Source organism: Lampetra fluviatilis, chromosome 61 (assembly GCF_964198595.1).
Source record: "Lampetra fluviatilis chromosome 61, kcLamFluv1.1, whole genome shotgun sequence".
Taxonomy (NCBI): domain Eukaryota; kingdom Metazoa; phylum Chordata; class Hyperoartia; order Petromyzontiformes; family Petromyzontidae; genus Lampetra; species Lampetra fluviatilis.
Window position 1 is genome coordinate 7,116,575 of NC_136335.1, and position 23,758 is coordinate 7,140,332.

At 51.8% G+C, this 23,758-nt stretch overlaps 1 protein-coding gene across 2 annotated transcripts; it reads right to left on the reverse strand.

Moving 5' to 3' along the window:
- Positions 1-8,408: 8,408 nt before the first annotated feature.
- On the reverse strand, positions 8,409-14,577 carry PPIL3 (peptidylprolyl isomerase like 3). Of its 2 annotated transcripts, none has more exons than XM_078881342.1 (6): positions 11,776-11,885; positions 10,987-11,061; positions 10,774-10,867; positions 10,118-10,185; positions 9,727-9,845; positions 8,409-9,019 (listed from the first exon to the last, which is right to left on the reverse strand). In XM_078881342.1, exons 1-6 carry the CDS (start codon positions 11,878-11,880, stop codon positions 8,893-8,895), a joined length of 588 nt encoding a protein of 195 aa, XP_078737468.1. In that variant the 5' UTR covers positions 11,881-11,885; the 3' UTR covers positions 8,409-8,892. The 2 variants fall into 2 exon arrangements, with proteins under 2 accessions (XP_078737468.1, XP_078737469.1); XM_078881343.1 differs by lacking the exon at positions 11,776-11,885 and adding an exon at positions 14,478-14,577 and having other exon boundaries at positions 8,414-9,019.
- Between the last annotated feature and the right edge of the window lie 9,181 nt (positions 14,578-23,758).

Genomic DNA, 23,758 nt, shown 5'->3' on the forward strand with positions numbered 1-23,758 from the left:
GAACGTACGCACGCCCACACACACACACGCCGCTCCGCACACTCCAACTCAACTCGCGTTATGATCGCGCACCTGTATCGCACACGGGGTGGTCGCACGCACACACACGCAGCTCCCCACGCGACACACTGCTCAACAAGATCACGCGAGACCACGCTTCGCTATTAATGATTTATTATATGCTACCTGCGAATTGATGTTGAATCAGTGAGTCGACGAGGCTGGCCTATTCCACCCAAACCTGTACCTATTCCCTATTTATCGGCTTACGCTACCCTACTTCACCTCCCCACTCACTGTTTGGTGCCCGCGGTGGTTCGCTGCTCCCGGTGCTAACAGCGCACCTCGACGCGTCGCACGGACGTCCGGGTCGCTGGCTGGAGCTGCTGCGGGTCCGCTGGCCTGGAGAGAACCGTCCGATTTCCCCTTTCCGCTTCCCATTTATCCTGATTCCCGGACCCCTACCCCCTTCCCACGCACCGTGCGCCTTCGCTATGCTAATTAATCCTTTGTCCGCGCGGCGTGAACTCCAAACAATGGCACGCGCCCCCCTCGCCCGGGCCAGGCAGCTCCGCGGTGCCTTTGTTCCGCTAATCAATGAGCGACCTGCACGGCGCAAATTCCAATCAATCCTTTTCTCACGCAGGCCCCCATCATCGAGGTTCATGCGGCGGTGTCCATCACAAAGGCCCGTCGTGGGAAGCTGTGCATGGCTCCTCGCGCGCCTCCCCTCTCCCAATTATTTATACTAATAGCCTTATCCTTTAACTCCCCTAACAATGGTGCCTGCGCGCTCAAGCGTAATTATCCCAACCCTCCATGACTATGCGCAACAGCTCCTGCGGTCCCGCTATTCGTGCTGTCCCGTCCCTCCCCTGCTTGCCCCGTCGACCCGTGGGGGTGTGTGTGGGGGGAAAATGCACCTCAACCGCGGTGGCCGAATGCCCCATGCCGCGACCACACCATATTACGGCTGGTCGCAGCGCCGCGGCGCAACGTAGCACGGGGGAGGTCGTCCAATTCCCTGATCGCCGGAAACCGTGAGAGTTAACCCCGATAAGGGTTTCTCGGATAAAAACCGGTCGGCCAGGTGACCTCCCCTCGGAGCTCTATGGGGGGGGGGGATGCGTGCGGGTGTGTTCGTGTGAGGTGAGGTGAGGGGGACGCGGGGTTGGCTCCGTTGCTTGGTGGTGGCGAAGTCGGGGGTTTGGGCGCCTGCCGAACGGCTTCGTGGCGGCGGCATCACACTTTCGCTGCCTTCAGTCACATCATCACATTTTTCTATACATTTTTGTGCTTACTTTGTGCCGGCGTGTTGGCTTGCCTGCGTTCCGGAACTTATGTGAGCAGATCCGGTACCTCTCGTATCGAAAAAAATATGAATATTAAAAAAGTTTTTTAAGAAATGATAAAAATAAAACGTAACAATATAATGTAATCACTAGAAAATTACGGAGCCCCTGTTGACATCGGTGGATGAATTACTAATTTGTGGCCACGCAATAACAAGATAATCTAATAAGTTATATATAAAGCTTTCTTAACAACAGCATCACAATTTCATGAAATAATAACAAATGCAGACTTCTAAGATGAACCAAAATAATTATGCACATCGTCATGTACAGTCTGTGGCTCGGTGCGTAAATGTCAACACCAGAGGATGAGGGAATTTAAATCATTAAAATTCATCCACACATATCAGGTGTAAATAATAATGTAAAACAGCCCAGACAGTAAAATGTAGATATTAGCTCAATGACGTGTTATAAACTGCTGCGGTTTAGAATAATCCGTCTGTGTAAAGAAGCTCCCAAAACCTCACAGCGCAGCGTGTGCTTAAAGGAGCCGTGGTGTCCCTTGAATTTGCCTTCAATTTAACAAATTGTGTGTGTGTGTTCCGTTCGTTTTCTCCGCTGGACACAGAAGTCGCCTTTGCTCAAGATGCCACTTTATTAATCACTGACACAAAGACTGATACCGTCACTGCATTATAGCCTAAATAAGTCCCACTGCATTGTAAGTGGCATGTGTGTGCTGTTTTAAGCATCGTTTTAAGTGCATTCCGGGACCTGTGCTCGTCGTACCTGCGCTGTCATATGTACTGTACTTAGCGTTCCGGCACCTTGTGATTTACAAATGAAGCACTGGATACATCATGACCTGCGCGAAAGAGGGCGGAATACTATGAATTTCACCCTCCTGCTCTCCGCACATCCAAAGCCACTATTTTCTCTCCCGGCTCTCTCTCTCACTCACTCTCACACGTACACACACACACACGACCCCGCCCCCCATGTCACTCACATGCATGCCGCATTCACTGGACAGGCACACAGTAGGAAACCAGAGCATCATAATATTGTCCCACACAGCAGCTAACAGCGGGGTTGCTACAATATAAAACGCGCGGGCCGCACTAACATTAAACTTTCATATTAAGGTGGGAGCCACAAAATATCGTCCCGAGGGCCGCAATTGGCCCGCGGGCCGCGAGTTTGAGACCCCTGCTCTAAACAGTCCAGGCAAGTGCACAGGAAATAGTGATGTCACAGGCCCAGTGGTATCTATTGCGAGCACCATGTGGACCAGACCTCACAGCAAATTGTCTCTTACATGTGTAACGGGTTCCGGAGACACTTGTAGAGGTAACTTCTTTATTACAACGCAACACTCCAACAGTCCTGATACTCTGTTACAGCCTAGTTACACAGCCTAGGTACACAGCCTAGATACTCTACTCTGGCTACGCTCTGGAACTCGCCCTCACAAGGTCGTAGAGTCGGGAGTTCCAGAGTCCCACCACTCGCTCTCACAACATCCCAGGGTCTTCAGATGGCTGGTCGTGGGTCTTGGGTCTTGAGTTACAACTGGCCCCGATCGTCTAGGAAGCTCCCCTTTTTATGCCTAGTCCAACGAGGGGTGGGGCCGTGTGCGCCACCAGACATCCCACAGAGCACACACAGCACCCCCCGTTGGCGGCGCCAAAAGGCTTAAGCGCCTGGGAACCCAACGCCTGGCGCCCAGAGGCTTAAGCGTCTGGACCCCCTGGGAACCCAGCGCCTGGCGCCCAGAGGCTTAAGCGTCTGGACCCGCCCGGGAACCCAGAGCCCCCAGCAGCCCCTCCCTTCTTATGTCACTACACATGTGTAATACGAGAGTTCACCGCCGATCGCCGATCAGTGCGATAGGCTCCGCCGCCTGGGCCATCACCCAATCAAAGGGATGAGCCGAAGTTATGGGCGGAGCTTAACGGCTCTGGGGAGTAACCATCTCGAAGGATCGTGAGGGGGCGTGGCTGTAGGCGGGGCTTGGTGACGAAGGTCAGGGGATATAAGGGAAAGCGGAAGAGAGCTCGTGGTCAGTTTGTGGAGTCAGAGAACGGGACCACGTCTCGCGCCTCCAGAACGCCAGCGGCCACGTGGCGGGCCAGAGGCTTCCTCCTTGCGAGCCGCCTGTCAGTATGCCAGGGGTATAACTAGAGCCTGCCCAATCGTATTTGTCGTCCCAGTGGCTGTCATTGCATGCCGCAGCAGGAATTCATTTTAAGGGTGAGCCGACCTAAAGAGGGGGCGGGGGGGAGGCTGTTTCACAATAAACAAGGCTACAGACACGCACCACACTAAGGGGCAATTAAGAAAATCTGCATCCACAAGCCTTGAGATGACCTCTGTAGGAAGGGGGGAAGTATGGCCGAGGTGACAATCACTGGCTCAGGATATCCAGGCTGCCATATCAAAAGGTCCACTAAAAACTGACCACACAAATCGCAAGATGACCTTCCGGTGGAGGGAAGTTTACATGGGTTATGGCATAAGGCGCCGAGATGTCTGCGGAGCCAGAACCAGAAGTTAACTCAGGCTGACCCGCTGAATGCACCACGTGTGCAAAGATGAGAGGAGAATGTTGGGCCATAATGTGGCCTAGGTAATTAACCACATGAGCTACAAATCCTAAAAAACAGCACCCAAAATCTTGAAAGTCAGTCTTGCAACGGCAAACTCCGGGGGGTGGTCGTCGTAAACAACCAGACAGTGTTGAGTCTTGCAGAAGCGAAGGCACTGTGTTGCTAAGTGTTGGGTTTTGCTCTGACAGACTCTATGAGTATATCTGTGGTTCTTACGGTAAAGTCATAATAATAGGAGATCTTTCGATTGCAACACAAGCAACCATCATCAGGTACGAATGAATGAGAAAACAAACATAGAAAACTTAGAAATATAATGCAATACAACCCAGAGAGTCGGCTAACACAACAGTCAACATGCTACCACCATCCAGCCCAGAATAATTCCCTCATCAAAACTCTTCACCATAGAGCTCGTTGTATTTCCGAACATCACCACCTAGCCAGTGAACTGGAGCACGTACACCAAGCCCTCAAGATTAATGGATATTCGGACTACACAATCCGTAAAGCTATCATCTGAGGACCCAATCAAAACCATCACCTTGCCATACATAGCAGGGGTCACCAAAAAGATTTCCAAAATCATGAACAAACACAAGATCCAGGTTCTATTCAACACAGTACATAAACTTAGTGATCTGATCCCATCTGTGAAATGTTGTGTATATATATAGGCTTTTCAAAAATTTATATTAAGAATAATTCTGCCAATATATATTTTTATAATAATCGATTGGGGTGAACATGGGGCATGAAAGGGTGAGGCACACCCCACCCCTCACACCCAGCTGCCTTTCCGCATTAAAAGCAACTCGAGGGAGGAGGCCATGAAGAGCCATTAAATAATAAACTCGGGGGCAAAGGGAGGTTAACGACGATCTGGGAAATCTCCACGGAACGGGGGACCATCGGTCATACCTCCACGGACGTTTTGGACAGTTTCACAAACATTTCCTGACACAGACCAGGAGCAAACGGACATTACAACTGGAGTTTTCTTTAACGGTAAAAGTTCGAAACTTAGCGACAAGAATAAGTCGACATTATAGACTGCAGTCTACATTAGTGGCTTTTATTATTACTTATTTTATTTCACCCTTATTCACCTCATATATTGTTTCTTATTGTATCTTTCTATGTACGTGACTTTACCAAAAGAACCAAGGAATATGAATTCCGGCAATCACGAAAGCTTAACTCAAGACTTATATCTCCAACCTCAGGATATCAAAATATAACTCGAGAATAAAGCACCGATCCCTGGCGACACAAACTGAGAACAAAGCTTAGCAAAACCCTCAGAATACCCTGTGGTAAAAATTATGATACATCTAGAATCTTGGTTAAACATAAACCAATTAATAATGATGAGGTATTAGACCTAGGGTAGCTCAAAAGAGATACAAGGAAAATAGGTCAAACACACAAGACCAAATACATCGAAATTTAAGACCAGATAATATGTATTCCATGGAATCAGAGCATCCTGGCCACCTTTGTCTTCCAACAATTTGACACAGCACATGATAGCAATAAAATACGCATAAAGGGAAGGTGTCTACCCTTGAGATAGCAACACCACGAAAGCAGGGGGGGGATGCAAACAAAAACATAAACATGGCGATCGAAAGCAGCCAGTCAAAGGTCAAAAGGGGGGGGGGGGGGGTTAACCAGACAAATCATAAAATGGTAAGAAAACAAGAGGCACAAACTACAACAAAAGATTAAATGTAGATTCACAGCTTTCGTGACTGCAGGGATTCCACAGCTGTGGTTTTCCCACCTGATGATGATTGCTTGTGTTGCAATCGAAACATCGTGATTTATTTTATTTTATACCTACGTGACTTTACCGAAAGAACCAAAGAGTATGGATTCCTGCAGTCACGAAAGCTTCAAATCTAGGGTAAAACCTATTTTTATTTGTCTCCAACTCCCGGCCAAGTAGCTTTACCCGGGCGTGCCCACCATCATTAAGGTCCTTAATGATTGTGAGCAGAGGGTAAGTGACTCCGAAAGCACAAAGAACAACCCACAGCCCAGACCTACTGATGGTATCATAGGCCTTGACCAGGTCAATAAAGCAGATGTAGGTCTTGTTGGAATTTCCTACACCTCTGCTGTAGCAGACGGACAGAAAATATGGAATCCGTGCAGGACCGCCCTTTCCTGAAACCGCATTGGGGCTCCGCAAGCCTCTCCTCAGCGTGCCTGGCAAGGCGATGTTGAATCATCCTTGCCAGGACCTTTCCCGGCACACTGAGGAGTGAGATGCCCCTGTAGTTGTTACAGTTTGTGCGGTCCCCCTTCCAATCCTGTGGAACCCGTCCAGTGGTCCAGACTGTTGTTATGATGTCATGTAGGACAGTATGTGCACAAACGCCACCCTTCCTGAGCATTTCGCTTGGGAGATCATCTCTGCCCGGTGCCTTTCCTAGTCTTAGACTCCGGATCAATAATACTTCTCTTTCTTGATTTTGAAGCTTTCGTGACTGCAGGGATCCATACTCTTTAGTTCTGGTGCAACACATATGTTGGACGCTTGTGTTGCGCCCGAAACGTCGTGATTTATTTTATACCTACGTGACTTTACCGAAAGAACCAAGAAGAGGGTGACTACTTCCAAAATTTGAGGCACAGCAGCCTCAGCAGGGTCATCCCCACTTTGTCCCATGATGTTTTCTGGGCTGAGGGATTTCCCCTCCCCCAAGATCTCACAGATATGCTCTGAAAACCTGCAAACCTGTTCCTGTCAGAGATAGGACCGTTTCATATTTCCCCTAAGTATGGCAATAGGCGTGTCGTTGCAAGTTACTTTTTTGGTGAAATTAAAGTGATTTGTGATCGTGGGCGACCGAGGCAGATTCCATCTCATCAGCAATCCACGACCACCACTCATTCATGCAGCGCTGCATGGCTCTCCGCCACCGCTACCCACACATTGACACGCACTCTCACACACAGCAACGTAATACGGCAAAATGTCTTTTCTCCGGCACTTTACCATCTGGAATGCTCAATTAACCGGCATCAATTTGTAGTGTTGTGGATTCGGGAGACGTCGGAGACGGTTCTTGGAGGCAACACTATTTATTAACACGACGCTCGGCAGTAGTCCCCGAACACTCAGGGCTACGGTCCTCCTACACCACTGTCTGGGGAGGTAATGCCTCGAGGCTAACGTGCCCTAACACAGGACGACACTCAGGGTCCTCCTACACCACTGTCTGGGGAGGTACTGCCTCGAGGCTAACGTGCCCTAACACAGGACGACACTCAGGGTCCTCCTACACCACTGTCTGGGGAGGTACTGCCTCGAGGCTAACGTGCCCTAACACAGAACTACACTCAGGGTCCTCCTACACCACTGTCTGGGGAGGTAATGCCTCCGGGCTAACGTGCCCTAACACAGGACGACACTCAGGGTCCTCCGGCTACGGGTGCCTAGGGGGAGGCTATTCTAACTCGCCCGAGCCAGGGTGCGAGTTCCGACCACTGACCCACTGGACCCGGTCCTCACAAGGACGTCGGGCCAGAGGTTCCCAGGGTCTCACCACTGAGTCGCACAGAGTCCCGGCCCTGATGAGGACAGCAGGGCTAGGGGTCTCAGGGTCCTATCTCGCTGCTCTTCAGCTTCTGTCTTCAACTGGTCCCGAGCCTGTAGAGGTCTGCCTTTTATACACCTCCCAACCGAGGGGCGGGGCCCCGGGGGATCCCAGGACGCCCCGCAGCCCATTGACGCCCCTCCAAATCCATAAACAACACAAAATCTTCCTTCACCATATCCGGAAAAGTTCCGACAGCCATCCAGCATCTTGCCGTGTGCTTTTCGTAGATCCGCTGTGAACGGGAGCTTCAGGTGGCACTAGCGGCAGTATGTACATACAGTACTGTACTAAAACGAAACAATTTTTACTGAGCAGGAAAGGGCCATTGAGATGTGTAGCTCTTTTTAAGAAGCGACCCGGCCACAAACGATAGTTGAACAAAGTGGCTTGTCATCACATGGAAATTCATATCAGCCAAATAAATGCATGTTTCGAAATGTGGAGGAAAAAAACGGACCCTTAGAAAAATCTACACGACCACGGGGAGAACATGCAAACTCCAAATATACAGGTACCAGGGTCAGGATCGAGCCGACGACATGGTACATACCAGGCAAGGTATTTAAAATCTCGCCACCGTAGGATACTCTAAACGGTTTTACCGCTTCTATACAATCAACTTATAATGTTCTACAACTGACTGGCGAGTACCTCTGTAAAAGATTATTTCTTACATCGTTAAAATGTAGGCTGATGTTTCTTTCTTGCAAAGTTTTACGTGCTTGGAAAAGTTGGTGAACCCTCAGTATAACTATCAGATAACCGGCAAATTTGATTCCCAGACACCTTCCATTCCCCATGGATGACGGACAAGAGCTTTTACCGTCATTATTTACATCCCTCTCGTCAATCCACTGCTGGATGGAGGCCTTCCCACACCTGTGTCAGTCACAGGGGACGGGGGGTTGACGATACACACCGTGCTACTGAGCTCCAAGTCCTCTCATCCCAAAATGTATTTTCACCAGCGGTGGTTCAATTACCCCCTCTTGTGACGTAATAAGATGAGTTCCACGTTTTGAGTGAAAATTGGAATTTATTTACATTGAACAATCACGCTGTGGGTTACATCGAGACACTGGGTGAGACATTTACTTTCAATGAAGACACAAGATTGCGGCTGCTGCTGCTGCTGATGATGATGATGATGATATTGCTTCTGATAATGATACCGCTGCTGATATTTCCTGCTGCTGATGATGATGCTGAGCAGAGTTAACCCTGCCCAGGGATTCAAACCCATCCCCTCCTGATTGTATGTCATGATCTTTATTGCTCGTCAACCAGCACGGAGTGACGGACCGAGGGGGTTGGAGTGGATGCGGTGGTGGCGGTGGTGGTGGCGGTGGTTGCGAGGCGGTTGTGACGTGGCGGTCACGGAGCGAGGGGGTTGGCGTGGATGCGCACGCTTTTGAGCCGGACGTCTGTGAGCGGCCGAAATGTCTTCTCATGGACAGAGATCTTCTCCAGCTCATCCAAAGTGTCCAGACCGTCTATCACCCTTCGGGGGACAGGGGGACAAGGGGACATGGACACATGGAGACACATGGAGAAACAGGGACATGGGGGCCGTGGGGGACGTGCGGAACATGGGGGACATGGGAACACAGGGACATGGGAGACGCAGAGACACCAACTCGTCCAGTCTCCAGACCATCACGGACAGAGACACGTACACACACAACCAAGACAAAGAGAGAAATAGACACTCAAGATGCAGATACACACACAAAGACAGAGAAACATGGAGGTGCACAAGATATACGTACACATACACACTAACACAGAGACAAAAAAGACAAAGACCGCCCCCCCCCCCGTATACCCTGACCAGAATGTTGGGGCAAGTGCTGTTAGCGAGCACCTATGAAGGCCAGCATGGCACACGAGGGGGTGGGTGGGCAGCACCACGCTCAGCCGCCTTTGTCTTCCCAGTGGTGATGTTTACACACCGCACCAGGTACTCATTTGAGGCCGAGTCGACCAAGGGGAGGCCCATGACCAGTTCAGATAATCGTCACCGGTGTTGGCCGTGAGCAGGAATCGAACTCGCGTGGGCTGGGCTCGTAGCGCAGCGTGCTAACCGCTCCCCACAAACACAGAGACACACACATCCATGCCGGGGAAAGCCTTCGACACGCCTCCAAGTGCACCTAGCCTGGCAAAACCGCAGCGGCCGTGGAGGAGTGTCGATGCGGTGACACTCACTTGCCGAAGATGGTGTACTTCATGTCGAGGTGCGGCTGCTTGGCGTAGGTGATGAAGAACTGACTGGAATTGGTGTTGGGGCCACTGTTGGCCATCGTCACCACGCCCCGCACGTTGTGCTGCCCCCACGCACGCACGGCGTCATCACACACACAAACAGACGTCATTACACACACACACAGACGTCATTACACACTGCGTCATCATATAGCATCATCGCACGCACTGCGTGCTCACAGTGTCATCACACTGCGCCATCACACTGCATCATCACACACACATTGCATCATAACACAGCATCATCACACACACATTGCGTTATAACACAGCGTCATCACACGCACTGCGTCATCATACACTGTGTCGTCACACAAACACACGGCATCGTCACCTTGAGGTGTTCGTTGAATTCATCATCGAACTTGCGCCCCCAGATGCTGTTTCCTCCTTTCCCGGTTCCTGTAGAGGTGCAATGTACGAGTTAGACCAAGGCTCCAGGCTCTCCTCATTAGACGTTTGATCTTTCACCCCCTCGGCATTTGCCCCAAGCACGCTCACGCCATTGTGTCACCACGCGCCCACCGAAACAGACATCGCACTGGATGTACCGTACAGGATCCACCATTGCCACCTCAACTTAAAATCCAATCTCACGCCACTTGATGCAAGAAGACATCCACATTGAGGCTTGTTCATCCATAAAATCCGTATTGGTTACTCTGCACTATACTTAGTCAATTCATTAACCCCATTGTCAAACCAAGGGCGTCCATCAGATTGCCTTTTAACTATCCCAAGAACGAGAATTGGAGTAGGTAAAAACAAATCCTTTGCCGATGCAGCACCGGCGTTTTGGAACAACCTTGTTTCCTCCCTTAATATTGTAAATGTCCTTTAAAAATGAGTAATATTAAAAAATATGTTATATACATCCAATTCACATCCGCGTTGTACGCAAAAAACGTGTTCCTTAATATGTATTCATCGCGTTATATCCAATTCGTGTTGTAAAAAGCCTAAACGGCGTGACAAGAAAACAGACTGAACCTGTGGGGTCTCCGGTCTGCACCATGAAGCCCTTGATGTTGCGGTGGAAGATGCAGCCATTGTAGTAGTCGCTGGCACACAACGCCAGGAAGTTCTGCTCACGGGGTGGGGGGGGGGAGACAGCGCAATGGAGACACGAGGGGAGACGGCGAACTGGAGACACGCTGTGTAGACGCCATGCACACGCTATGTACACCCCGAGTCACCCCGTACCTCGCACGCACGTGGCGCCTGCTCACAGAAGAGCTCCAGCTTCAGATCCCCCAGATCCGTGTGTAGAGTCACAGCCTGGAGACATGCGGGGTGGACACGTGGAGGGGAGCAATATTAAAACTAAACCATTTTTTTTTATTTTATTTTACCACTGAGTTGTGTAGCTCTTTGTCAGAAGCTCTTTGTCAAGAGCAAAAAAAAGTGTCTGATATCATCATCACGTGGAAATGTAAAACACTCGTGATGTCGATTCTAAATGTCGAGGTGGAAAACCGGAGGACCCGGAGAAAAATCAACACCACGGAGAGAGAGACACGCAAACTCCAAATATACAGCAGGCGTCAGGGTCGGGATCGAACCCACAACCTGATGTACACCGGGCGAGGTAGTTAACATCTCCTAACCACCGTGGCGAAATGTTAACTGCAAAGAAACGGGGAGACACACGGAGGGAAATACGGACAGGCACAGGGGGACACACGGGGGGCATAGGGAGGGGGGGACACGGACAAAGACAAAGATCCCCCGTATAGCCTGTAACAGACTGTTGGGGCAAGTTGCTATTGGCGAGTGGCACCTATGAAGGAAGGTCGGCACCGACACACGAGTGGGTGCGTGGCCAGCGCCACCCATGGGCAGGCACAGACACGCGGGAGGGAGACAAGTGGAAGAGACAGGGAGATGGGGGACAAGGGGACCGGGACACGCAGTTGTATTTGTAGCGGGTTGTATGGAGACGGAGTCTTCTTAGCAGGCAACAGGTTTTTATTTAACAACTAACTTGACTACCCGGCTTCGCCCGAGACTTGGATTCTTGTCTTGGATTAATGCACGGCCTACACGGAGGGTGGGGATGCGTGACGTCAGCAGGCACACTGCGTGACGCTGCCGCATGCGGGTGACATCACAGATGTGACGTCACCGCTCACTTGGCATGCAAAATATACCCATTATTGCGCCCCCCCCCCCCCCAAAATACAAAAGTCTATTTCTATACTTCTTGCATTGTGTACAGTCTGGAAGCTACCCACATGCCAAATTTCAAGTTTGTTGCATATCGGGAAGTATGCTAAACATTTCGAACAGACACACACATTCACAAATTTCCCTTTTATATATAGATAACGGTCACACACGAGGCCCCTAACACGAAGGGGTAACGGCCCCTTACACCCGATGACCCAAGGAGGTACAGCCTCCGGGCTAACGTGCCCTAGTCACTGGGACCACCTAATCTTAGCCCTCCGGCTAAGGGGACCTAGGGGAGGCTGACCCAACCCAGCCAAGGTCCCCGGGTCTCGACCACTGGCCCACTCAGACCCAGCCCTGATAAGGCCTTCGGGGCCGGGGATCTTCAGGATCCTAGTCTTCAGGCGAGCTCTTCGGTCTTCGGCTTGACGCCGACTGCCAGAGCCGCTCTGGGGGGTCCGGCTTTTACGGGGCTCCCAGGGTCACTCCGCCCATGGCCACGCCCACTCTCTGGAACCTTCTGGAGGGACCTAGATTGTTGCGCAATCCCTTAGAGCCCCCACTGGGGGCCTGGGGTGTCCACCTCCGGTTCCTAACCGCCCCCCAGAGTGCCTGACCCAACAGTCCTACTTGGTACAGGACGGACCCGCTAAATATAACCAGTAGTGGTGACGGCGTATTACGCCTGACAATTATTCACCACACATTTAGCACAATGGCCTGATATGAATCGTCAGCCGGGCTAGGGTTGAGATCTGTGGGGTGGGATTTAGGGGAAGCGTCAGGACAGCACCTACGAGCGGTGATGGGGCGGCCAGCATCACCACGCCCGACCGCCTTTGTCTCTCCGCCATTGACGTTCGCACAGTTCGCGCTGGGAACTCGTTTAAAGGCCGAGTCGACCTAGGGGAGGGCCCCTGGTTTATAACTCTATTCGCACGCACTGTAACAACCCGCCAGGCCCAGGATGCAACAAATCTGCGGCTCTCGAAGTGCCCGCTACGCCGTGACGGGATTTACTTTTATTACTTAAGGTAACCACCATCTCGGACGAACGCGCATTTGCGGCTTTCCCAACAACAAAATGCCCCTTGACGTTACTTTGGCCCAAGGCCGTAGCCATGGAGTCAACATTGGGGGGGACCAAATCTTCCAGGGGGTCTGGGGGTCCCAACCCAGAAAAATATCTACATTTGAAAACGAATTTCCTGCCTAAAATATGAAAAAATTCACTAACACATGGGATACTTTTTTTAACAATAATGTCTAATAGTGTATTGTATTACATTGCTCTGTTTTTACTTTTTTACCATTTCTTGTTTCTTTGTATGTAATGGCAGAGATTAGGGATTAATAAAGTACAACCATAACCCCAATCATATAAACAGAAATCTACGCATTGATTTATATGAAGGCAAGTCCAGATATTGTGGCAAAGGTTTAGCAAATTGTAATTTTTATTTACATAGCATAGCAATTCTTTTTTTATAGCAATATATTGGGAGGGGGGGGGACATTTTGAGCACCATCACACACACACAGCGAACACCATTACCCACACCACACAGCAAGCACCATCACACACACACACACAGCGAACACCATCACACACACACACAGCGAACACCATCTCACACACACACAGCGAACACCATCACACACACACACAGCAAACACCATCACACACACACACAGCAAACACCATCACACACACACAGCAAACACCATCACACACAGCAAACACCATCACACACACACAGCAAACACCATCACACACACACACAGCAAACACCATCACACACACACACAGCGAACACCATCACACACACAGCGAACACCATCACACACAGCGAACACCATCACACATCACACAGTGAACACCATCACACAGCGAACACCACCACACAAAACGCACCGCACCACACAAAGATCATCAAAGATCCCCCCGGTATAAGCCTCAACAGACTGTTGGGGCAAGTCGCTGTTGGCGAGCAGCAACCTAGAGAGGGGGTGGGTGGCCATCACCACGCCCGGCCGCCTTTGTCTCCCCAGCGGCGATGGGTTTTTTTACGCACCGCACCAGATACTACTCATTTGAGGCTGAGTCGACCTAGGGGATGCCCAGGCCCGGTTCAGATAATAGTCACTGGGTGTTCGTGGCCGTGCGCGGGAATCGAACTCGGGTGGCCAGGTTCGTAGCGCAGCGCGCTAATCGCTGTACCACCGCTCCCCCCCCCGCATCCAAAACGGGCCCAACTCAAGAGGCCCCACACCGCCAACTTCACTTGCCGAGCCGTGAACACCCACGGCACGACACACTGACACACACGTGCACGTGATCCACACCGAACAGCGCAAGGTGCACATGGCCTGGCACAAGCGTCGTGCTGACGTCACCGCCACTTAGTGGCGAACGGCGGTTGTTGTTGTTGTGTTTGTGTGTGAGTGTTTGTGAGTGTTTGTGTGTGAGTGTTTGTGTATTTGTTTGTGTGTTAGCGATGTGGCGGCCTGCGAGGACTCACCATGTCGCGAGCGATCGGAAGCTGAGCAGCCTGCGGCAGAAGCCCCTTGCCAACTCAGAGGGTTTATTAGACGCGTGTGGTGCGAAAACCTCCAGATTGTTCGTGGCTGTACCCCACCACCCCCTACCCCACCACCCCCACCCTCCCACCCCCTACCCCACCTCCCCCACCCTCCCACCCCCTACCCCACCTCCCCCACCCTCCCACCCCCTACCCCACCTCCCCCACCCTCCCACCCCCTACCCCACCTCCCCCACCACCCCCACACCACCCCAGAGCCTTTTCAACTTAAAATATATATATTTTAAAATATTTTAAGTTTAAACTCGTTTCTTTTACGTTTGTTTTACCAGGCAAAGTCCCTCACTGAGCTGCGTATCTCTTTTGTTTCAGAAGCGACCTCGCTGCGCTGTCGCAAATAATATATCAACGAAGTGGGTGGCTTATCATCATCACCACCACGTGGAATTGTCCAGCAAGCAAATGGTTTAAGCGCGTGACGTTCATGAAAAATGTGGAGGGGGAAACACTGGACCCGGAGAAAAAAAATCCACGCGACCACGAGGAGAGAGACACCGCAAACTCCAAATACACAGCAGCAGGCATCGTCAGAGTCGGAATCGAACCCACGACCCCTGTAAACCAGGCGAGGTAGTTAACATCTCCTAGCCACCGTGATGAAGAGAGACACTCGAACTCCAAATATTACAGCAGTAGACGTCAGGGTCGGGATCGAACCCACGGCCTCCTGTAGACCAGGCGAGGGAGTTAACATCGCCTAGCCACCGTGGGGTGAGTGGGCATGGCGAGGCTCATTTGGGGTTGTGTTTGGTGCGAGAGAGAACGCGTCACCGTGGAGGTGTATGACATCAAAATGAACCTTATGGCGGGACCCCGGGGTCCCATAAGCCCCCGGCTCTCGCATCAACTGCGTTGCGACGTCATGTTATGTCTGTCGAAGGCGAACGACACGACGATCTATTCCTCTCGACGAGCTCTACACGGTGCGCTCATCAAAGTTTCAACGTTTTGTTTCTTCTGCGCATTCGCCCTCGACACGGCAACACAACGATCCGCGCCACGTGGGTCGCGGCATTTGTGTGCGCGGTGGGACGGAATCGACCAAAAAAAATATGAATTAACTAATTACGATTTTGACTTCCGTTTATTCGGGAGCCCGGGGTCCCACCATAAGGTTCATTTGACCGATTGGTCTAAATCAGTGAGTGGTTCTCACCCCCTGGTGGGTACGTACGGACCTCCCCTGGTGGGGATACGCGTGGGCAATGTCCCACGTGAGATGATTTATAGATGTGTGAAATTATTTCGTACGTGAGAGAGTCATTGGTGAATAATCACATTTTAATCTTGCAATAGAAAAATACTGTAACTACGATACAATTTAAATCCATATGGTAACCTACAACAACATAAATTACATTTTTAAACTCACTGATCGTAAACTGCATACCTGTCAACCCATACGGTTTACCCGTGTCAGGTCATGACCTCTGTGTCTATGTTGTGTGTCTCTCTGTGTCTCTGTGTTGTCTCTCTCTCTGTGTCTATGTTGTGTGTCTCTCTGTGTGTGTCTCTGTGTTGTCTCTCTCTCTGTGTGTCTCTGTGTTGTCTCTCTCTGCTTGTGTGTCTGTCTGTGTGTCTCCGTGTCTGTGTTTTGTCTCTTTCTCAAATTTAGTTCTACCTGATGATACATTTTCTTTCTATGTGACTTTACCGAAAGAACCAAAGGGTTAAATTTCGATTTAAAGCTTTCGTGACTGCAGGGATTCATCTTCTTGGTTCTTTCGGTAAAGTCACCACCTGAGGACGGCTACTTGCGTTGTGGCCGAAACGTCGTGAGAATTATTTTATTATGTTTTATTTTTATCATTTTTACCAAAGGGTTGCTCTATTTATATTGCTTAATTTTACGTTTTATTTACTTAGAGTATGTTAGAGTGTTACGTGCAATTGTACAATATTACTTCTTATTTATGCGTTGCACTGTAACAGATTTCATAACACTTACCATATGGGAATTTAAATACAGTATATTGTTGTGTTCCGACTTACGAAGTGTTTGACTTACGAACGGGCATCACATACAGTGAGGGAAAAAAAGTATTTTATCCCATGCTGATTTTGTACATTTGCCCACTGACAAAAAAAATTATCAGTCTATAATTTTAATGGTAGGTTTATTTGAACAGTGAGAGACAGAATAACAACAACAAAATCCAGAAAAACGCATGACAAAATGTTATGAATTGATTTGCATTTTAATGAGGGAAATACGTATTTGACCCCTCTGCAAAACATGACTTAGTACTTGATGGAAAAACCCTTGTTGGCAATCACAGAGGTCAGACGTTTCTTGCAGTTGGCCACCAGGTTTGCACACATCTCAGGAGGGATGTTGTCCCACTCCTCTTTGCAGATCTTCTCCAAGTCATTAAGGTTTCGAGGCTTACGTTTGGCAACTCGAACCTTCAGCTCCCTCCACAGATGTTCTATGGGATTAAGGTCTGGAGACTGGCTAAGCCACTCCAGGACCTTAATGTGCTTCTTCTTGAGCCATTCCTTTTTTGCCTTGGCCTTGTGTTTTGGGTCAGTGTAATGCTGGAATACCCATCCACGATCCATTTTCAATGCCCTGGCTGAGGAAAGGAGGTTTTCACCCATGATTTGACGGTACATGGCCCCGTCCATCGTCCCTTTGATGCGGTGAAGTTGTCCTGTCCCCTTAGCAGAAAAAAACACCCCAAAGCATAATGTTTCCACCTCCATGTTTGAAGGTGGGGATGGTGTTCTTGGGGTCATAGGCAGCATTCCTCCTCCTCCAATCACGGCGAGTTGAGTTGATGCCAAAGAGTTCCATTTTGGTCTCATCTGACCACAACACTATCACCCAGTTGTCCTCTGAATCATTCAGATGTTCATTGGCAAACTTCAGACGGGCATGTATATGTGCTTTCTTGAGCAGGGGGACCTTGCGGGCGCTGCAGGATTTCAGTCATTCACGGCATAGTGTGTTACCAACTGTTTTCTTGGTGACTATGGTCCCAGCTGCCTTGAGATCATTGACGAGATCATTGACAAGATCCTCCCGTGTAGTTCTGGGCTGATTCCTCACCGTTCTCATGATCATTGCAACTCCACGAGGTGAGATCTTGCATGGAGCCCCAGGCCGAGGGAGATTGACAGTTATTTTTTGTTTCTTCCATTTGCGAATAATCGCACCAACTGTTGTCACCTTCTCACCAAGCTGCTTGGCGATGGTCTTGTAGCCCATTCCAGCCTTGTGTAGGTCTACAATCTTGTCCCTGACATTCTTGGAGAGCTCTTTGGTCTTGGCCATGGTGGAGAGTTTGGAATCTGATTGATTGATTGCTTCTGTGAACAGGTGTCTTTTATACAGGTAACAAGCTGAGATTAGGAGCACTCTCTTTAAGAGTGTGCTCCTAATCTCAGCTCGTTACCTGTGTAATAACGTTCAGGAGGACTTGGACGCCGGGGTTGGAGGCACACTTATTTATTCCGTACAAGGCGCAATACAGACCGGGACATACAACACTGGAAGGGGTGTCGCCCCTTCACCCGTCTAACTGGGGAGACACACTCTAGGCTACCCCTAGCCTACCTCTCGGTTCTCCACTATCGGGCTAGGGGAGGCTAGCTAGCCCAGCACTGGCCAACTGGGCTCACGGCGCCCGGAGTCCCCAGACCAGCTCTGACAAGAGCACCGGCTCTGGCTCTCGGGGCCACGCCACTGGCTCGGTCCTGGTCGGCCCTGACAAGGGCGGCGATCCAGGGGAGTCCAGGGCTCTATCTAGCAGATCTTCCTTCTTCACTGGTTAAGCTTCATACATTCTGCCTCGAGCCCTCCGGCTCACCCCCTTATATACCAACTCCCCCCTGAGGGGTGGGGCCCCGGGGGATCCCAGCTCCGAGTCAGCCCCCCAGGCTGCCCGGTGCGGACGTCGCTGTGAGCACCCCCCAGTGCACCGACATAGCCACGCCCACTGTGTTTGTTTACCGTCTGATACCATTGTATAACAGCCCCTCTGTAACACCCCTACATCACCCCCCCCCCCTGTACAGCTCGCAGCCGTCCCGGCTGCAACAAAATAACAATAAAGATGTATCCCCCCCTTGAACCCGTGTGTGCCTCACACATTTTTAACAACAATAACAACAACAAAAACAATAACAACAGGAAGAGAAAACAACCCGACGCACCCCCCCGAATAAATACCGAATCCCGTAAAAACAACATATATACAATTTTCAGGAAAAAAACAACACATATACAAATCTCAGGAAACCAACATATATACAATTTTGAGGATCTCACAAAAGTCTGCGCATTTTTGCGCGCGTTCTTGCAGCAGGCCCGTCACACGGGGCAACCCCGGTTGGTGCAATGGTAGGTGTCAACAGTCCGGTTTCGAGGGAGTCATTCTGTGCTGCTGAGTGACCCCCGACATCCCCAGGAGGAGTTGGCGGGCGTGAGCCCGTCACTCCCGGTGCACCTGGAGGTGGAACAGTTGATGGCAAGTTAGGCGAGAGCAGCGAAGCCGGACCCCGGGAGTCGGCGGACCCCTCACATGTTTGGCCATGCGTGTGTGAAGTGGGAACACGGACCGCAACGAACGGTTTCAATCTGGAGGGGTGCACGAACCACCGACGCTTCCCCCATTTGATACGCACACACTGTGGCCGCAAAACCTGCACCACTTCCACAGGACCCCGCCACGGCCGCACCAGCTTAGAGGAGGTTGCCAGTGGTACTTGGGGACAGTGCAACCACGCCCTGTCACCTGGTTTCCACTGAAGTACATGTGCCCGACCCAGCCGGAGTCTCTCATTAGCCTTCTGGCGGCGGTCCGAATTCTGCATAGCCGCCTCCCGTGCCTCTGTCAATTTCTCGATATTGAATTTAACATGTTCGGCCAATTTAGATTTACCCCGCGGCGTGGAGATCTGCAGCTGTGTCGGAACAGGTGGGTTAGGCTCGCGGCCGTACATTAGGAAGAAGGGCGAAAATCCCGTCGCCGCATGGGGAGCCATTCTGTATGCCGCCAACACCCCCTGAATCTGAAGGTCCCAATCGGTCTGTGAGTCAGAGACCTGTTGGGACAGCATGGACGTGATAGTCCGATGCAGACGCTCCACCATCCCGTCAGTTTGCGGATGGTATGGGGAGGTACGAATTTTTTTCGTTCCCAGGAGCTCGCAGACTTCGTGGAGAAGTTTACCCGAAAAATTTCTACCCTGGTCGGTCAGCAGCCGCTCCGGAGCACCTTTGTCGAGGACGTATCCCTGGACAAAGGTCTCCGCGATGGCTGCTGCCGACCCAAGGAGGCACGCGCATTCGGAGGTGGTTGGCAGCCGTGACAGAGCGTCCGCATTCGTGTGGCGAATGCCCTTACGATACATGGTTTCAAAATCGAAGTCCTGGAGAATCTCCAACCATCGAGACAATTGCCCCGATGGCTGTTGAACTCGCAGGGCGTACTGTAGTGCCGCATGATCTGTGTGGACGGTGAAATGACGACCGTACAGATATGGGCGATACTGTTGAATGAAGTTAACAATTGCCAATAGTTCCTGACGGGTGACACAGTATCTTTGTTCCGCCGGAGACAACACCCGACTGCTGTACGCTACCACACGTTCCACGCCATCAACCACCTGCGAAAGCACGCCCCCAATTCCCGTGTTGCTCGCGTCCGTATCGAGCAAAAATGGTTTAGTAAAGTCCGGATAAATCAATGGCGGAGCTCTCACCAGAGCGTCCCGGAGGGATCGAAAAGCAGCCTCCTCCTCCTGTCCCCAGTGAAACCGGACCCCCTTCGATGTCAAAGCATGTAAGGGCTTTGCAATCGTCGCAAAATTAGCGACAAACCGTCGGTAGTATGACGCGAATCCAACAAAACTCCTGACCTCACTCACAGAGGTGGGAGTCGGCCAGGAGCTGACACATTGCGTTTTGGCGGGATCGGTAGCAATACCTGAGCGTCCGACGATATGTCCCAAATACCGCACTGATTCGCATAACAAATTACATTTCTGGTGTTTGAATTTCAAATTAGCAGCCCGCGTTTTGAGAAAAACTGCCCGCAACCTCTGGAGATGTTCGTCGAATGTTTTACTGAAGACGATAACGTCGTCCAAATAAATCAAACATGAATCCCATTGCAACCCAGCCAAGACCAATTCCATCAATCGCTGGAAAGTTGCCGGCGCTGAGTGGAGCCCCATCGGCAACCGGTTGAATTGAAAAAGGCCGTGCGGTGTACGGAAAGCAGTTTTAGGTTCGTCATCCAGAGGGAGCTGCCAGAATCCCGAAAGCAAATCCAATGTGGAGAAGAATCGCGCCCCCGCCAAGGCGTCAAGCGATTCGTCCATCCGAGGGATCGGGTATGCGTCGGCAACAGAAATTTTGTTCAGCCGACGAAAATCGACGCAAAAGCGCAACGAGCCGTCATGTTTTTTAACTAAGACAATCGGCGCACCCCAAGGGCTGGTAGAAGGAGAAATGATATCGGCGGCTAACATGTCATCAACGGCCGATTTGACATGACTCAACCGAAACGGATTCTGGCGTATTGGCGCGCTGTCACCCGTGTCAATATGGTGTCGCAGCAAATTAGTACAGCCCAAATCATATTTGTTTTGACTGAAAACGTCGGAAAACTCACGCAGAAGGATTCTAAGCTTTTCACGCTGTGAGTCGGACAGGTCCGACGATCCCGCACAAAGCGCATCGAGCCACCCTTCATCCCCGTCCGTATGTGGTCGCGGTGGAGGAGCAGTGGTTACGTGATTAATGACGGGTTCCTCACAGGGCCCGGCGTTGCGTGCGCAAGCACGGTCCCTTGAGGAACCACCGCCGTACGCGACCCCACATTAAGGACCGCGATGAAAGGGTCCCCGTCCCCTCTCACAATGGTCTGGGCCGGTAATAAGTCAGGTCCGCTAACCCCGACCCTAGATGGTCCTAGCAGAACCCCCTGGTCCCCAATCCCCTTAGCAAATGGTCGACGTAGCCTGAGAGGCACGAGCATCTGGGCTCCCGGCGGTACGCGTACTGTCCTTGCAACCAGCGCCGGTACTGTTGCAAACGCCGTCCGACCCGTAGAGGGGGATGGCAGGAACGAAACACGTCGGCCCGACGGAAGCTCAATGCAACCTTGATCGACCAGGATACGAATCGGCATTTTGGCCAAGAAATCCGTCCCCAGCAGGCACGGAACCGCCAGCAAGGAGGAGACCAATATTGGGCCAGATAATTTAATATCCCCAATACAAATTTGTGCGCGGATTTGTCCAATTATGCCCAGTGAGCCCCCGTTAGCAGCGTAGCACGGAACATCAACGGGAAGCAAAGGACGGCTTTGAATGGGAAGAATGTTATAAATCAATTCGGAAACAATAGTCGCCGATGCTCCCGTATCGACAAGGATTCGCACCTCAACCCCGTCAATATGCCCAACAACGACCGACGACCCCGACGATGCGGCAACAACACGATGGGCCAACTCGGACCACTGGCTGGGCTGAAATGCAGTCCCCACAGTGGTACGTTTTGGCGCGACGACAGGTAATTTACGACCCCCGTCTGTTGCGGTGCGTGAGTGTGCGACGGGTGTGTGCGTGGGCCAAACATGTGGGGTGCCGCGACTCGCCGGGTTTTGTTGGTGAGGCTTGGGAAGAGGCGTGACGTCCTGTCGAGGCGTCGTCCCGTGCTGCCGAGGAGAGCGGCATCCCGAGGCCACATGGCCCCGGATGCCGCAATTGTAGCAGCGCGTAAGTGCTCCCGATGACTTGGGTTGGTCCTGGCGGCTCGGTCCGTCCCGAGCCGGTCGTACTCCCAATCTCCATTCCGTCGGGCGGTCGACGGCGCAGATTTATTCCGCTGGGAGGGTGGCTGCAGCGACGGTATGGACGGCCGCCACCTTGCTGGCCTTTCGACGCTGGGACAGCAAGTTTGCATGGATGTGTCGCGCGGCCCGCAGGGAACACATCTCCGTGTCGTCTTGCGCCAAGACAACAATGTCCAACTCGTCAGCCAACAGCAGGATTTTTTCCGTGACCATAGCGTCCACCCCTTCTTCATCCATCCGCGGGAAAGCCGTTTTCCCCAGTGCCAGGAGAGCCGTACGGTACGCCAGGGGCGACTCCTTGGCACCCCGCTGGCGATCATAAAACAGCTGCCTGCAGTCCGAAGGTAGTCCATAGACTGCAGCGAGGAGTTGAAACGCCATCTGCAGTGTGGCGCGCTTCGCTTTCAGCGCCGAGGTGAGAGTAGCGAGGGCATCACTGTCGAGCATCGCCGGCAGCGCGCGGAGAGCTTCGGCATCAGTCCACTGCGCCATTTCCTGGTGGGCGAGAAAACGCCTCTGGAAACCGCCCCAGTCACCGTCTTCGCCCACGAACTCCTTTAGAGGTGGTAAGCGCTGGTGTAACGCGGCGGCCGCAGTCGATGGTCGCCCCCCGTCGCTCCCGTCACTCGGCACGGTTTTGGCGGGAAGGGCGTGTGGCATCGCCGGTCGCTCTGCTGGTGACATGCTGACCGCTCCTGATGACGTGGCGGCTACTGTATGCCCGATGTCGGGCGCGTGGCTCAGGCCGGCCTCGCCCTCAGCACCCACTGTAGTCATGGCGGGAAATTCGAAATCCGGCCCCGTGGAAACGGCGGGAACCGGCGCTGGCCGTCGGCTGTCGTCGCTCCGCGGCGCTCCACCAGCCCCCAGCCACGTAATTTCTTCTAGTGTGGCGGCAGCAGCGTAAAGTAGCTCCGCCAGTCGCGAATGAGCCTGCCGTAGTCCGTCAGCCGACGGCTCCCATCCGTCCAGACGTTGCGGTGTGGATGGACCCGGCCCTGGCTTCCCGGCGTCGCCGTCAGCCATCTCGGGCTCAAAGTCGGCATCAGTTTCCTCCGCCCCCGGTTCTCTGGCACGAGCCGTCCATCGCGTGTCCATGTTCGTAGAAGAGCACTTCTGACGCCAGATGTAATAACGTTCAGGAGGACTTGGACGCCGGGGTTGGAGGCACACTTATTTATTCCGTACAAGGCGCAATACAGACCGGGACATACAACACTGGAAGGGGTGTCGGCCCCTTCACCCGTGTAACTGGGGAGACACACTCTAGGCTACCCCTAGCCTACCTCTCGGTCCTCCACTATCGGGCTAGGGGAGGCTACTGGCCAACTGGGCTCACAGCGCCCGGAGTCCCCAGACCAGCTCTGACAAGAGCACCGGCTCTGGCTCTTA